General features: G+C 41.0%; 1 protein-coding gene across 4 annotated transcripts in view; it reads left to right on the top strand.

Moving 5' to 3' along the window:
* The window catches only part of LOC106579063 (oxidation resistance protein 1), a 185,557-nt gene that overhangs the window by 12,846 nt on the left and 155,989 nt on the right, over positions 1 to 16,722 (top strand). For all 4 annotated transcript variants that reach the window (XM_014158581.3, XM_014158615.3, XM_014158600.3 and 1 more), the window contains exon 2: positions 9,663 to 9,750. In XM_014158581.3, the coding sequence (XP_014014056.1) occupies positions 9,734 to 9,750 (17 nt within the window). In that variant the 5' untranslated portion in view covers positions 9,663 to 9,733. The remainder of the gene's footprint in view (positions 1 to 9,662; positions 9,751 to 16,722) is intronic.

Genomic DNA, 16,722 nt, shown 5'->3' with positions numbered 1-16,722 from the left:
AATTAAGGGCGTCCCGTTGTCCCGGGACTAAAAAAAAAAATATGTCTGGGACGGTTCAAACAGACTCTGGTACAGTTCTGGAACGATTGATCCAATATTCATTTAGGCGCACAGCAGTAGGCTGTGCGCAAATGTTCCAAAATGCAATTAGTGTCACGGTTGTCGTAGGAAGGAGCGGACCAAAGTGCAGCGTGTGTGTCGTTCCACATTTTATTTTCACTGTGAAACTATGCAATACATATAAATAAACTGAATAACAAAACAACAAACCATGACGCAGAGGTAAAACATACACTAACTCAAAGACAATCTCCCACAAACCCAGGTGGGAAAAACACCTACTTAAGTATGATCTCCAATTAGAGACAACAAGGAGCTTTCTAATTGGAGATCATCCTAAACAAAACCCAACATAGATATACAAAACTAGAACATAACAACATAGAAAATCTAAACTAGAAAACCCCCTGTCACGCCCTGACCTACTCTACCATAGAAAATAACAGCTTTCTATGGTCAGGCCGTGACAATTAGTGGGAACACACTGTTCTAAAAAATGCACCGCACATGCGAGCGGTTTCATGTGACATAGATGAAAATATCTGTTAGAAATGTAGTGAGGGGAAATCTAAAGATGCAACAACTAGCATGGGTTGCTAATATGACTAGGATTGTGTCTTTGCCTTCTAGACAATGAAAGAAAGTTGATATGAAAACCAATAGAACAATAGAAAATGCTGGTTTCAATGACACAATAAAGTGTTAATAAAATAATTCCCTCAACATATGGTCTGATTTTGGCAAGACATGCCTCCTAAGATGAAATAAAACCTCCAGGTTTTAAACAGTTAAGTTTATGGTTAAATAGTTTCAAAATGCTGACTGCCTTGCAAGGTGGATGATGTGTGCAGTGCGCTACAGTCACTGGCCTTTCTCTCTGCTCTTGTGACCATTTGATCTGAACAAACCATGCCTAGAGTATGTCAAGAGATTCAAGCCTTTAGAAGTTCATGTTAATTATCCTACATTATAATTGTCAAAATGACTGGCTTATCTAGGCCAGTGGAGGCTGCTGAGGGGAGAACGGCTATAATTTTCAAATGTTTGATACCATTCCATTCACTCCATTCTACGCCATTCCAGCCACTATTATGAGCTGTCCTCCCCTCAACAGCCTCCACTGATCTAGGCCAAATTAAAAGTCTCATTAAAGTTTGGCTACAATTTCTGATGCCTCCCTCATGTCAGTCAGCATCGGCGTGGACATGAGAGTTTGTAGCCAATATGCATATAGCCTAGGCTACACTTTTACATGTAGGCTAATTATTTATTCACATTTAGCGTATGCAAATACATCTATTTCTGCCTCAGTTGACAGCCCCATTTATCGATTTCAGTAGTAGGCTAGTCTTATTAGCCTTTTAGATCACCTATGAGTAGACCCATGTTGGCATCTCCCCCCCCAAAAAATGTAATACATATTTTAATTTGGGACAGTTCATCTTCAGTGTGGGACGGTTTAAACTGCACTTCGGGATGATTCTGGGACAGTGATGAAAAAAGTCTCGAGCCTGTATCTAGCAAGCTAGCTAGCTAACATTGGCCAGAAAGTTGGAAGTCAGAGGAGAGAGAGAGCGGTGTGCAGCGGCGCAAAGGTGAGGACAGAGAGGAACCGATGAACTCCATTACTGTCTACCAAATGATAGTAGTGATTGATTAATAGTAGAATAATACTCTCTTGATGTACTGGACTCATGATGGAGCTCCTCACTCTCTTTCTTTTCCATCTTCTTCCAGAAGGATGGATGACTGGGTGCTGCAGCCACACATGAATTTACATTTTTTATGACATAAAAGAAGCCAAAAAGCAAACTGTTGGGGCTTTGCTAGTTTTACGATTATTTTAGAGCAATGTGACTTGCATTAACACTATTTCACAATGTTTAACATTGTGTTAATGCCATTTCACAGTAATGTTTTATGAAAAGACGTACTCAGCTTGCTTTTTGATTGGGAAAGTGATCTTGACTTAGAAAAGGTTGGTGACCACTGCCCTAGACTGATTATTATAGGAGGTGTCATTGGATACATATACAGAGTGTATTATATTACTAGTATTATGGTGTGTTTTTTTATTATTATGGTGTGTTATGTGAAGTAGATTATTGTGCTGTACTATGGTTTAATGTCAGTACAGCTATTTATCAGGCTCATATGGAAATATGCTTCAAATACTAGCTAGAGCATCAATGTGCTAATGGTTCAACCAGTGTGAACAACATCATACTATACAGAACAAAACTAATGGTTCAACCAGTGTGAACAACATCATACTATACAGAACAAAACAACTTTTCAACAATCTGTCATTCTGTTACCAAACTGCATCTCCACTGTTCCTCAAGTAAAACATGTTTTATGGTCAGTGGAAATTGTTCAATGTAGTCCTTGTGCATAGAGTTGTATGGTTTGTTTAACTTTGTTATCATTGGTTTTGGTTTGACATACATTTGAAAGTGAGAAATCGGAGCCTCAGTGTTACTCTGTTACTGTGGAATTGCCCTTATTTTAGATCATCGGAGTAATAGAACAGATACATTGATAAACTCTAAGGTCACTACAATTGATGTATTGGTCTGCTTCTCTCTAGTGTGATAAATATATTATTTAATGTTATATAATATGTTGAATTATGTAAGTCTTATATCCCATTGCCTGTATAGACAGTTGTTGGTTGATTGTCTCCTGGCTCCAGTCTGAGGTGTTTTTGCCGAATCGAGTTATTCTGACATCCAGTTGTTGACACACACACACACACACACACACACACACACACACACACACACACACACACACACACACACACACACACACACACACACACACGAGGGAAACAAGAAGGAGAGGGAAACAAGAAGCCCTGGGGAAATAACAGCCTTCATACATCTACAGTACAACTATTAAGAAAAGGTAAATATAGGAGTAAAAAATGATGGAAAGGGTGTTTACTCTGTCTGCAGTAATTTACAGAATTTCCATAGTCACCTTGTGTTTCCTGCCAAGCTAATGTGACCTCTATTAGTGTGTGAGTGTGTGCCCACTTGTGTGTGCCAGAGCCTGAGTCTTTCTGTCTATACCTCTACCGGTATGCCATCAAGCCCTGGGGTTTTTCCAGACTGAAAGGATTTAATCATGTAAAAATAATATAAAAAATGAAAAATTAAGAAATGTACAGAGAGATCAGTGCGAAGGCCAAATTACAGAGGAAGAATATTTTGAGGCTATTAAATCCTTTCAGTCTAGAAAAACCCCAGGGCTTGATGGCATACCGGTAGAGGTATATCAAGCCTTTTTTGATATACTAAAAGCTCCATTGTTAGATTGTTTTAACTACTGCTATAGAAATGGTAGTCTGTCAGGTACTCAGCAGGAAGGTCTGATTTCTCCATTATTAAAAAAAGATCCAGATGGCAAATATAAAGACCCAGTCTATCTAAAAATCTGGAGGCCCCTTACACTTCAATGTTGTGATGCAAAAATACTAGCGAAATGCATAACACTCAGAATTAAAAGGGTTTTACCAGGTTTGGTTCATCCTGATCAGACAGGTTTTTTACATGGGCGATACATTGGAGATAATATACGACAACTACTAGAAACAATAGAACATCATGAAACATCTAAGAAGCCAAGCCTGGTATTTATAGCAGATTTTGAAGAGGCATTTGATAAAGTAAGACTGGATTTTATTTATAAATGACTGGATTTTTAAATTTCGATAATTCTCTTATAAAATGGGTTAAAATAATGTATAGCAACCCCAGGTGTAAAATAGTAAATAATGGCTACTTCTAGAGAGTTTTAAATTGTCAAGAGGAGTTAAACAAAGGTGTCCGCTGTCACCATATCTATTCGTTATGGCCATCTAAATGCTAGCTATTAAAATCAGATCCAATAACAACATTAGAGGATTAGAAATCCAAGGCTTAAAAAGAAAAGGTTTTCATGTATGCCGATGACTTAAGTTTTATATTAAGTCCGCAAGCTAGATCCCTGCAATGTCTCATTGAAGATCTAGATAACTTTTCTGTACTCTCTGGACTAAAACCTAATTATGATAAGTGTACAATATTACGTATTGGATCTTTAAAAAATACAACTTTTACATTACCCTGCAGTTTACCTATAAAATGGGCTGATGGTGAAGTAGACATACTTGGTATTCATATCACCAAATATATAAAAAAGCTCTCCACACTGAATTTCAATAGAAAACTTCTAAAAATAGACAACATCCTGCAATCATGGAGAGGTAAATACCTGATTATTTATGGAAAAATTGTCCTGATTAACTCCTTAGTCATATCTCAGTTTACTCACTTACTTATGGTGCAGCCTACTCTTAAGGATTCATTTTTCAAATCATATGAGCAAAAAATATTTTGATTTATCTGGGACGCTAAACCAGACAAAATAAAACGTGCCTATCTATATAATGAATATGAATTGGGTGGGTTGAGATTATTAAATATAAAAGCACTAAACCTCTCTCTAAAAGCTTCAATTATTCAAAAGTTTTACTTTAAACCTAAATTGTTCTCAAGTAGATTACTAAGAAAGCCCATCCATTGTTTAAAAATGGCCTTTTAGCCTTTTAGCCTTTGGAGATTGCTATGTCTCATTTTCAATTAATTGAAAATGATACTTTTTTTAAAGTATCAATCTTTTTCAAACAAGCATTGCAGAGCTGGCTACAATTTCAATTTCACCCCTCTGAAAAGGTAGAACAAAAAGTACAACAAATATTATAGCTGAACTCAAGTGTGCTGGGTGATAAAATACCTGTATTTATGGGAAAGATGTTTGAAAAGGGTATTTTGTTCTTAACTCTACCGTTCCAATTTACAATATCATTTATGTCCTTCATGGAGTTATCAGAATTGTACAGGAAGGTCTGCTCAATCCAAGAGTACAACCAATTGATTACAGCATTACCCCAAAAATGGATGAGGCAGGTGGCAGCGGGAGGAGGTAGGGAACTGGTCGGTCTGCCCAATATAAAGGATCAAAACTGGCGGAGGAATAACAATAGCATAAATAGGAAAGTATACCAGTTTCACTTGAGGACCAGGATGTGGACAACTGTGTCATACAGATTGCAAAATAGATTGCAAAATAGATTTTTGATGTACCGATTCCATGGTACAGTGAGTTGATACCAGTTGATACCATGGTACAGTGAGTCGAAACCTTAATGAGTTGGAGAAGATCTGCAAAGAGGAGTGGGACAAAATCCCTCCTGAGATGTGTGCAAACCTGGTGGCCAACTACAAGAAACGTCTGACCTCTGTGATTGCCAACAAGGGTTTTGCCACCAAGTACTAAGTCATGTTTTGCAGAGGGGTCAAATACTTATTTCCCTCATTAAAAATCAATTTAGAACATTTTTGACATGCGTTTTTCTGGATTTTTTTGTTGTTATTCTGTCGCTCACTGTTCAAATAAACCTACCATTAAAATTATAAACTGATCATTTCTTTGTCAGTGGGCAAATGTACAAAATCAGCAGGGAATCAAATACTTTTTTCCCTCACTGTTGGGATGTTTTTCAGCGGCAGGAACTGGGAGACTAGTCAGGATTGAGGGAAGGATGAACGGAGCAAAGTACAGGGTGATACTTGATGAAAACCTGCTCTGGACCTCAGACTGGGGCGAAGGTTCACCTTCCAACAGGACAACGACCCTCAGCACACAGCCAAGACAACGCAGGAGTTGCTTCGGAGCATGTCCCTGAATTTCCTTGAGTGGCTCAGACAGAGCCCGGACTTCAACCCGATCAAACATCTCTGGAGAGACCTGAAAATAGCTGTGCAGCGACACTCCCCATACAACCTGACAGAGCTTGAGAGGATCTGCAGAGAAGCATAGGAGAAACTCCCCAAATACAGGTCTGCCAAGCTTGTAGCGTCACACCCAAGAAGACTTAAGGCTGTTATCGCTGCCAAAGGTGCTTCAACAAAGTACTGAGTTAAAGGGTATGAATACTTATGTGAATGTGATATTTTTAGAATAAGGCTGTAATGTAATAAAATGTGGAAAAAGTCAAGGGGTCTGAAAACTTTCCAAATGCACTGTATATGCCAGTGTTTATTGAAAGTAGACTTGATGCCATTATGGCTATTATTGAAAGTAAGTATATATACTGAACAAAAATATAAACGCAACATGCAACAATTTCAAAGGTTTTACTGAGTTACAGTTCATATGAGGAAATCAATCATTTTAAATACATTCATTCGGCCCTAATCTATGGTTTTCACATGACTGGGAAAACAGATATGCATCTGTTGGTCACAGATACCTTGAAAGAAATGGGCCTCACAATGGGCCTCAGGATCTCGTCACAGTATCTCTGTGCATTCAAATTGCCATCGATAAAATGCAATTGTGTTCGCTGTCCGTAGCTTATGCCTGCCCATAACATAACCCCACCACCACCATGGGGCACTCTGTTCAAAACGTTGACATCAGCAAACTGCTCGCTGACATGACGCCATACACGTGGTGTGCGGTTGTGAGGCAAGTTGGACGTACTGCCAAATTCTCTGAATCGATGTTGGAGGCAGCGTATGGTAGGGAAATTAACATTAAATTCTCTGGCAATAGCTCTGGTGGACATTCCTGCAGTCAGCATGCCAATAGCACGCTCCCTCGAAACTTAAGACATCTGTAGCATTTTGTTGTGTAATAATCATGCTGTTTAATCAGCTTCTTGATATGCAACACCTGTCAGGTGAAAGGATTATCTTGGCAAAGGAGAAATGCTCATTAACAGGGATGTAAACAAATTTGTGCACAAAATTCGCGAGAAATAAGCTTTTTGTGTGTATGAAACATTTCTGGTATATTTTATTTCAGCTAATGAAACATGGGACCAACACTTTACATGTTGCGTTTATATTTTTGTTCAGTGTAGTTTACAGAGAACTGTTCCATCTGTTTTTGCTGGGATTTATTAAGTAACTGGCTTTTGTTCAAGCTGTTAATGTCACGGATCCCTCTGGAACTTTCATTACGCACACCTGGCCCCTATTCCCACTGATTGTATTTGTATATATGTGCCCTTTGGTTTCCATTGGGCGGTCGATTATTGTTACGATGTCCGTTGGTTGTGTGAGTACCTGTGCTGTGTGTTTTGGCTTTTGTGCCATTGTGGATTGCGCAGATGATTACGGGTCTCGTCCCGTGTGGTATCATTGTGCGCTTGTGTTATTTATTCGAGGTACTCCTCGCTCTTTTGTTTGGGTTTCCACCCTGTGTGCTGTATACGTGTTTGTTTGGTCTTCGTCCCCGTGCCTTCACATGGCCCGTTGTAATTTGGGTGAAAAAAAAAATATATATTATGCATTCCTGCGCCTGTCTCCCGAATCACTCATACCAGCGTGACAGAATAATCGACCCTTAATGGAATGGCCCGTCCGACGACGCTGCGACTGGTCCGTCCGGCGCCGCCGCAACTTCGGCAGCTGCAACTGCATCGTCCGACAACGATGCAACTTCGGCAGCTGCATCGGGTCCTGAACGACCCGCACTGTGTTCCTGTGATCGTCCTCGAGGCCAGTGTCGTTGCGCTGCACAATAACCCCTATTACGCATTCCTGCGCCTCTCTCCCGAATCATTCATACCAACGTGACATTTAACTTGTTTTTGAGCTTTATCAAGCCATGTTTCGGGCTTTCCTCTCAAGCGGAAATGCTCAAGGAGAGAATTTAATTGTCTATCACAGTCTTCCTCTGTGTCACAGATGCGACGCTGGCTATGAAGTTGGCTTACTGGTAAACCTCCTTTTAGGGGGAGAGGGTGATAACTATCAGCTGTCAGTATAGTAGTTTTATCTGTAGGTTTTCTGTAAACTGTAGTACTTAGAGATTGTCCCTTCTTTGTAACAAGTACAGTACGTCTAAGAAATGTATAGAGTTAATGTTCTTTTCTATAGTGAAGGAAATGGATTCTATTCTAGAGTTAATGTAGTTAAGACATTTGTTTAATTTAATTTCGTAACCCGTCCAGATCATAAAGCAATCGTCTATATAGTGGGTCCAATATTTAACATGATTTATTTAAGGATTATTTTCATAAATAAAATCCAATTTGAATTTCCCCATTAAGAGATGTTCGTGTTTCGACCAAACAGGTCTCCTGATCCAGTGTTGGATGCTGTATGACGCAACAATAATTTCCTAACAAATACAATAAAGTCCTCATGATCATCATCAACATGCGGTGACCATGTCATAACCTAATAATAGCCAATAATATCCCTCTGATGCCTGATGGATGTGACCTTTAACCTAGTTGTTTGGTCTCTCTGCTGTCAGAGATAATGCCAGGGGTTTTTAACAATGTCCCAGAAATAGCTGAATAATCCCTAATCCTCTGAGCTGAATTTATACCAAGTCTCCTATGTAACAGTACTTTATACCAGGGTTTTCCAAACTCGGTCCTGCCGCAGCACTACACAGCTGATTCAAATAATCAAAGCTTCATGATGAGTTGGATATTTGAATCAGGTGTGTAGTGCTCGGCAAAAAACGAAACGTGGACCCAGGGGGGGCCCCAGGACCAAGTTTGGGAGACCCTGCTTTACAAAACTATCGGTTCTTAATGATTTACATGAGCTCTTATTCATAATGCATATATTACAGTACATAATTGAGTAGAGTATGAATGATTGTGCGTGTGTGTGTGTGTGAGGGGTTCATTCTTTCTGCATCCGACTATTAATGTAAAGATACTCTAACCACACTGGTTTCACATCATCCTTTGGTGCTGAAGAGTGGCAGTTTCACTTGGGCTGAATTCCAAATCAACCCGCTACCCTAGAGCTAAACTGAGCTGAGTGGCCCTGTCAGTCAATCAGTCAGGCAGCCTCAGTCCCCTCCCTTCTTCTCTCCTCCTCCCCCGCTCTTCTCATTACAGACGAGAAGTTGAGAAGTGAGCCCCACATGGATCTGTCTGCATTAATTATTGAATCGTCTCCTCCACTGTGGTAACCTTTACAGAGCATGACAGGGCAGGAGGCTAAAGTCCCAGACATTATACTGGAGGGGAGGAACACACAGGAGCAGCAGAATATGTATGGATATCTGTGTGCACCACTTTGTATTACTCATTAATTTACCTGTTCAGACGAGGCATAGTAAATACAGAGTGACCTGTTGAAGTTGGCATGGTATACTGCACCTCCTGTATAACAATGTTGTTTTTTAAACCATAGCTGTGTTTTGTGCACTGTGCCCCTCTAGTTGCCTAGTCAGTCATCCTCTATCAGTTTGAGGGCAGGTAATTGGGGTTGTTTGGGGGGAGTGTTCAGCCATGCTACCTTGACAGCTCCTGGGTGACACTGGCATGCTGAAAATCTCACTGTGTGTTTGTGTTCTTTCTCTCTGTCTGTCTGTCTGTCTGTCTGTCTGTCTGTCTGTCTGTCTGTCTGTCTGTCTGTCTGTCTGTCTGTCTGTCTGTCTGTCTGTCTGTCTGTCTGTCTGTCTGTCTGTCTGTCTGTCTGTCTGTCTGTCTGTCTGTCTGTCTGTCTGTCTGTCTGTCTGTCTGTCTGTGTCTGTCTGTCTGTCTGTCTCTTTCCCCTCCGCTCTCCCTCTCTCAGGTCTACAGTCTGAAGGCTCACCCTCTCACCTAGAACAACCATCTGAACAGCAGCAACAAGACATCGCCAAGATGTTCAGCACCAAAAGGTCAGAATGACGTCACAGATTTGAACTATTTTGTGCTATTGTGGGGGTGGGGGGGGGGGGGGGACTGTCACAAATCTCAGGGCATTTTAAAATGGCTTTGTCTGATACAAACTGACATTTCATGTCAGCTGTTTTTGAATTTTTGCTCATGTTTTGGAGCTGAATTTGACTTTAGAGAGAGAGGAGACTTTTGAGTTAAGGTCAATACAAACTTTATTTTGCCTCTTTTCAATCACAAATAATGCCAGTTCAAAGGTTCCTAATTTATTCATAGTTCTATTTGTTTCTATTTTAGTTATTCTTCTTCAAATATAATGTTATTGTTTCCGTAAGACATGGAGACACACGCACACACATACACACACACACACACACACACACACACACAATCAGACATCATCTGTAAAGAAATGAAGCCAGGCATTAGTATTACACAAGAGATAACTAATTGCCTGTGGATTACATCCTGAAATATAATTAATATTCACCACTGGAACTCCTCCCTCATATATTTTCAGAAGTATAAAAACACTCTCATGCCAGAATAAAATTAAACAAACTGCCTAGCTTGAATAATCACATAACAGTGCATGTTCTAACAGGAAGTTACAGCTAGTTCACAAAAATATATTAAATAATGGTCAAAGGCACCTTGCCTAACATCAGTGTTCAAAGAAAACCAATGGGAGTTCTCTGCCTCAAACGGTTTCTAAGAGCTTTGTCTAAATTATCCCCACATCATGTCAAATGCATGGTGGGAAAACAATTTTGTATTGTGTTGAATGCTTCTAGAACGTCAACTTGCTAATAGAGGGCTTTTAAGATAAGTACCTTATTAACTGAAATAAACTGAAATGTTAAGCTCCCAACCGTTTTGGTTTGGGGGGCGAAATGATACCCATTTTCCTCACAACATGTGGGAGGGACCATCCTGAAAATTACCTTAATTATCTTTATAGAAGATTAGAAGATTTTCTATTACGTTTTTTAAAATAAAAACGGCATTGCGACCTGATAATAATACAGTATATGAACATAATATATTGTAATATAATATAATCAAGTGAAGGTGAGATGATTTACAAGGTGGATGACTCAATTGATGACGAGTTCTCCTTGATTGAATCGTCCCCTTCGCCACAGCTCCTCAGAACCCCCTGTCATATCATGCTAATGACACAGCACACACCTGTCAGACGCGACACTCTCTCTCCCTTTCTTTACAATCAAGCCTGGGCATACTGTACTCTTCATATGTATACCAGCTGATGTAAATAATGGTCCCATCAAGACCTAACACATTCCCCTACTTACTGACAAGCCCGCTTCATTAATGTCCAACAGCCTCTGTCACATGTAAAACAAACAGCCCTGTGTTGGTCATCAAATAACAAATCAATGTTGGTCATCAAATAGATTTTTCCTGAATTACATAATGTATGAAATGTACCTTTTCTGCTTCCTGTTGTTACGTAAAGCAGAATGTGTATGAGTATGTCAGCCTCGGGTGGAACCTTACTGTAGTTGTGACAATACCATTTTTTATCAACGTAAATCAAGTCAAGATTTTTAATAAGCACCTTGAACCTATTTCATACCAACAAACGTTAAAACGTTGGAATTGTATTGTTGTTGTTTCTGTTGCTCTTGTGGTGGTTGTGTTTTGGCTGAGTGGCTTATTAATGGGTTTTATTCCTCTTTGTCCCGCCCTGAGACAAATGCTGTGCTAAAATTAAGACGCAATACTGTTTATTATGATTTGTAGACAGCATAACATACATGGTGTCAACACACAGGGGGAAGAGGTTTGTCGTGATTCTAGTCATGCATATGAAATGCATATAATCATGAGCAGGTTGAGTATCGTATGGTAAAACTAAGATACCTCACTGTCTTCAGGGGGACTGGATCAACTGAACAGATGACATGGATGTGCTGAAAGTGAATATTTTATAGCAGCCCATCTTGAAAATTCAGATTCTCCAACTCATTCCCATTTTGATGAATATGAGACAAAGTGTAGTTCTTCTGCTAAGACAAAATACGACTGTGGAAATCTGGTTATCTGTCTAAAAGTCTGAGCTGCAACTGTGGATCTTTTTATATTGGTTTTCCATCCTTGCCCCCCCCCCCCCCCCCCCCCGCCACACACAGTCACTGAAGCGTCCATCTGCATACACACAGAGACTTTAATTAAAGTATTTCATTAAACTTTAATCAGTCTCACGTCTGACATAGTACTTTAGGCTACCTTGCATTTTATTGGAATGAAGTCTGGAACAGAGGTGAGGATGATAAATCTAGAACCTTCCCTTACCAAGGGAAAACACATTAGCCCTGTCTGTCTTTCATTACATTTACTATAACTTCCCTCCGATACTAGATAGACTGTTTTACTGTTATAGATGGGCCTAGATGGGCCCAGAGCCTCAGAATCCAGTCACAGCTTAATCGGTCGTGTTTATACATTCTCATTAAAAGGTAACTTGAGCACCGTTAAATTTTATCTTTCATCCAAGGGAACATTTATGGAGCGGAGAGCTGAATTACAGTTTTGTATACAACTCATTAAAACTTTGCCCCGAAAGTCCTCCGCTAACGAAGCTATAGCTATAAATCTGGAACGGGGGTGAACAAAGAGAGGTCCCTATAATTCTCTCTGAGGTTGATGTCATTTCTATCTGTATTCTGTCTGGGGATATGGTCCTCTAATGAAGCTTGCCAGTGTTTACATGCCAAAATAGTCTGAGACGAACGGACGGTGAGGAGAGGAGAGTCGAGTGGACCCAACCCCAGTACCACCTTCACTCCTCAGCTCATTATTCAGCCATCATGCTGCCATTTAAAAAAAAATATTAAAAATCTTTCACCTTTATTTAACCAGGTAGGCCAGTTGAGAACAAGTTCTCATTTACAACTGCGACCTGGCCAAGATAAAGCAAAGCAGTTCGACACATACAAGAACACAGAGTTACACATGGAATAAACAAACATACAATCAATAATACAGTAGAAAAAGTCGATTTACAGCATGTGCAAATGAGATAGGATAAGGGCGGTAAGGCAATAAATAGGCCATGGTGGCGAAGTAATTACAATATAGCAATTAAACACTGGATTGGTAGAATGTGCAGAAGATGAATGTGCAAGTAGAGATACTGCAGTGCAAAGGAGAAAGATAAATAACTAAATAAATACAGTATGGGGATGAGGTAGTTGGATGGGCTGTTTACAGATGGGCTATGTACAGGTGCAGTGATCTGTGAGCAGCTCTGACAGCTGGTGCTTAAAGCTAGTGAGGGAGATATGAGTCTCGAGCTTTAGTGATTTTTGCAGTTCGTTCCAGTCATTGGCAGCTGGAAGGAAAGACGACCAAAAGAAGAATTGGCTTTGGAGGTGACCAGTGAGATATACCTGCTGGAGCGCGTGCTACGGGTGGGTGCTGCTATGGTGACCAGTGAGCTGAGATAAGGCAGGGCTTTACCTAGCAGAGACTTGTAGATGACCTGGAGCCAGTGGGTTTGGCGACGAGTATGAAGCGAGGGAGAGCGTACAGGTCGCAGTGGTGGATAGTATATGGGGCTTTGGTGACAAAACGGATGGCACTGATAGACTGCATCCAATTTGTTGAGTAGAGTGTTGGAGGCTATTTTGTAAATGACATCGCCAAAGTCGATGATCGGTAGGATGGTCAGTTTTACGAGGGTATGTTTGGCAGCATGAGTGAAGGATACTTTGTTGCGAAATAGGAAGCCGATTGTAGATTTAATTTTGGATTGGAGATGTCTAATGTGACACCTAGGTATTTGTAGTTGTCCACATATTCTAAATCAGAACCGTCCAGAGTAGTGATGCTGGACGGGCGGGCGAGTGCAGGCAGCGATCGGTTGAAGAGCATGCATTTAGTTTTACTTGTATTTAAGAGCAGTTGGAGTTGAATGGCATTGAAGCTTGTCTGGAGGCTAGTTAACAGTGTCCAAAGAAGGGCCAGATGTACATAGAATGGTGTCGTCTGCGTAGAGGTGGATCAAAGAATCACCAGCAGCAAGAGCGACATCATTGATGTATACAGAGAAGAGAGTCGGCCTGAGAATTGAACCCTGTGGCACCCCCATAGAGACTGCCAGAGGTCCGGACAACAGGCCCTCCGATTTGACACACTGAACTATATCAGAGAAGTAGTTGGTGAACCAGGCGAGGCAATCATTTGAGAAACCAAGGCTGTTGAGTCTGCCAATAAGAATGTTGTGATTGACAGAGTCGAAAGCCTTAGCCAGGTCGATGAATACGGCTGCACAGTAATGCCTCTTATCGATGGCAATTATGATATCGTTTAGGACCTTGAGCGTGGCTGAGGTGCACCCATGACCAGCTCGGAAACCAGATTGCATAGCGAGAAGGTACGGTGGGATTCGAAATAGTCGGTAATCTGTTTATTAACTTGGCTTTCGAAGACCTTAGAAAGGCAGGGTAGGATAGATATAGGTTTGCAGCCATTTGGGTCTAGAGTGTCTCCCCCTTTGAACAGGGGGATGGCCGCGGCAGCTTTCCAATCTATGGGAAGTCAACAAATGAGAGCACCTGGGGAGTAGGAGTGGAGCTAGGCACTGCAGGGCCTGGATTAACCTCTACATCACCAGAGGAACAGAGGAGGAGTAGGATAAGGGTACGGCTAAAGGCTATCAGGACTGGTCGTCTAGTGCGTTCGGAGCAGAGAGTAAAAAGAGCAGGTTTCTGGGCACGATAGAATAGATTCAAGGCATAATGTACAGACAGAGGTATGGTAGGATGTGAGTACATTGGAGGTAAGCTGTCAAGCTTGGAGCTATAATTGCTTCCAGTGTGGGCTGTAATGAAATTACTACAACAATATGAGTGGGACTCATTACTTGTGGATGGACACAGACACAGACTGAGCCTAGGGGTCTGTTTAAATATGTTTGATGCTTTAATATGGACTGACTGACTGAGTGGCACTGAGTGTGAATAAATGACACCTTTACAGGTGGGATGTTCCATGGATATTCAGCATAGAGGAAAAGATCTTCCTGAATCGATGTACCTGATTTTGTCTCTATCATTCACAACAATGACTCACAGAGTAATGTATTCCTTTATTCCCTTTCTTCGATAATGAACATGATTTAACATGTTCTATTTGACCTTGACAACTTTGTTCGCCATGACATTACAGACTACATACGTCAGCCAAAGATGAAAATTAACCTACTTGATGTGTCACATCATCAAAACGTCTAGTTAGGATGTGTCACATCATCAAAACGCCTAGTTAGGATGTGTCACATCATCAAAACGTCTAGTTAGGATGTGTCACATCATCAAAACGCCTAGTTAGGATGTGTCACATCATCAAAACGCCTAGTTAGGATGTGTCACATCATCAAAACGCCTAGTTAGGATGTGTCACATCATCAAAACGCCTAGTTAGGATGTGTCACATCATCAAAACGTCTAGTTAGGATGTGTCACATCATCAAAACGTCTAGTTAGGATGTGTCACATCATCAAAACGTCTAGTTAGGATGTGTCACATCATCAAAACGCCTAGTTAGGATGTGTCACATCATCAAAACGTCTAGTTAGGATGTGTCACATCATCAAAACGTCTAGTTAGGATGTGTCACATCATCAAAACGTCTAGTTAGGATGTGTCACATCATCAAAACGCCTAGTTAGGATGTGTCACATCATCAAAACGCCTAGTTAGGATGTGTCACATCAAAACGCCTAGTTAAGGAATCCATAAGAAAGGGTATATAATAAACAGAATAACAGATTCACCATTGACATCCCCCCCACCCACACATGAATACATACACACACTCACAAACACGCACGCAAACCCCTTGCACTTAATTTGTTATTTATGCAGAGGTGGGGGACAGGAGAACGGTCCCCTGGGATCACCAGAGGGGATGTTTAACCCCCTGCCAAGGCCTGCTGGATGAAGAGACCACCGCGGTAGCTCCAATTTCTCCGATTGCTCTGATGCCTGGTCCAGGCGTCCTCACTGACCTTGGGAATCTGGGCAACAAAGTACATGTAGTTTGACCATTAAAGACATGAAATCATTGAGATGCAGGTCAGCCAGCCTCGTCATTCAGAGATGATTTATGTTGGGGGTGTTTGTATTCGTTAATTTGAACCCTCTTCTTGTGGTGCCTGAGCCTGGCAACAGCGGCAGCAGCATAGCAGCTCACAGCAGCACTAGTACTGCCTGAGGACCGCTAACTCTGAGGGAAAGTGATGAGGGAAGGGTTTGACTCAGAGAGGAAAGGGACCTATTAGGTGACAGTATCGTTTGTCATGGGACACATCATCTCTGGGGCTGTAGATTCCATTTTAGAATTCAGAACCTGAGGAGGGCAAAGAGGATGTACGGTTGCAGTCTGTCCTTCTCACTGTCTCACTGTGCACAAGACTAGGATATAAGGATAGACTTACAGTAAAATAATATGCCCTTTGAATTAGGGCTGGGAATTGCCAGGGACCTCACAGTACGATATCATTGGCTCCCGATTTAAAAAGAAGAGAGAACAAGCTATGAAGGAAAAATACTGGAGTCTAACTTAAAATAATGTTGCGATATTGTCAAAATGATTTGCCAGCCATCGTCAAAAATAATATCCCGATATTTGACCGTGTTGATCCCCCCCCCCTCCCCCATTATTAATATGAACTAGAGAAAACTATTCAGGTAAGTGCTCACATTCACCGTCACTGACATGCAGTGTATCTTTGTCGGCTAAAACCCCGTGATCAATTCCTCTGAAAGTACTATCAGATACTGTAATGTGTTGTGGGTCTTACTGCTTATTGATGGACAGCAGAAGCAGCAGGTGTGGACTGACTCAAGTGTTCCATTGATCTGCCAGGCTATTAATGGAACAGTGTTGTCTATCTACCACTCTACCACATGTTGTCTGTCTACCACTTTAGACTATCTACAAG

The sequence above is a fragment of the Salmo salar genome, chromosome 02 (assembly GCF_965601325.2).
Source record: "Salmo salar chromosome 02, fSalSal1, whole genome shotgun sequence".
NCBI classification, from domain to species: Eukaryota; Metazoa; Chordata; class Actinopteri; order Salmoniformes; family Salmonidae; genus Salmo; species Salmo salar.
Note: the sequence above shows the minus strand (reverse complement) of the source record. Positions and strands in the feature narration are given on the sequence as shown.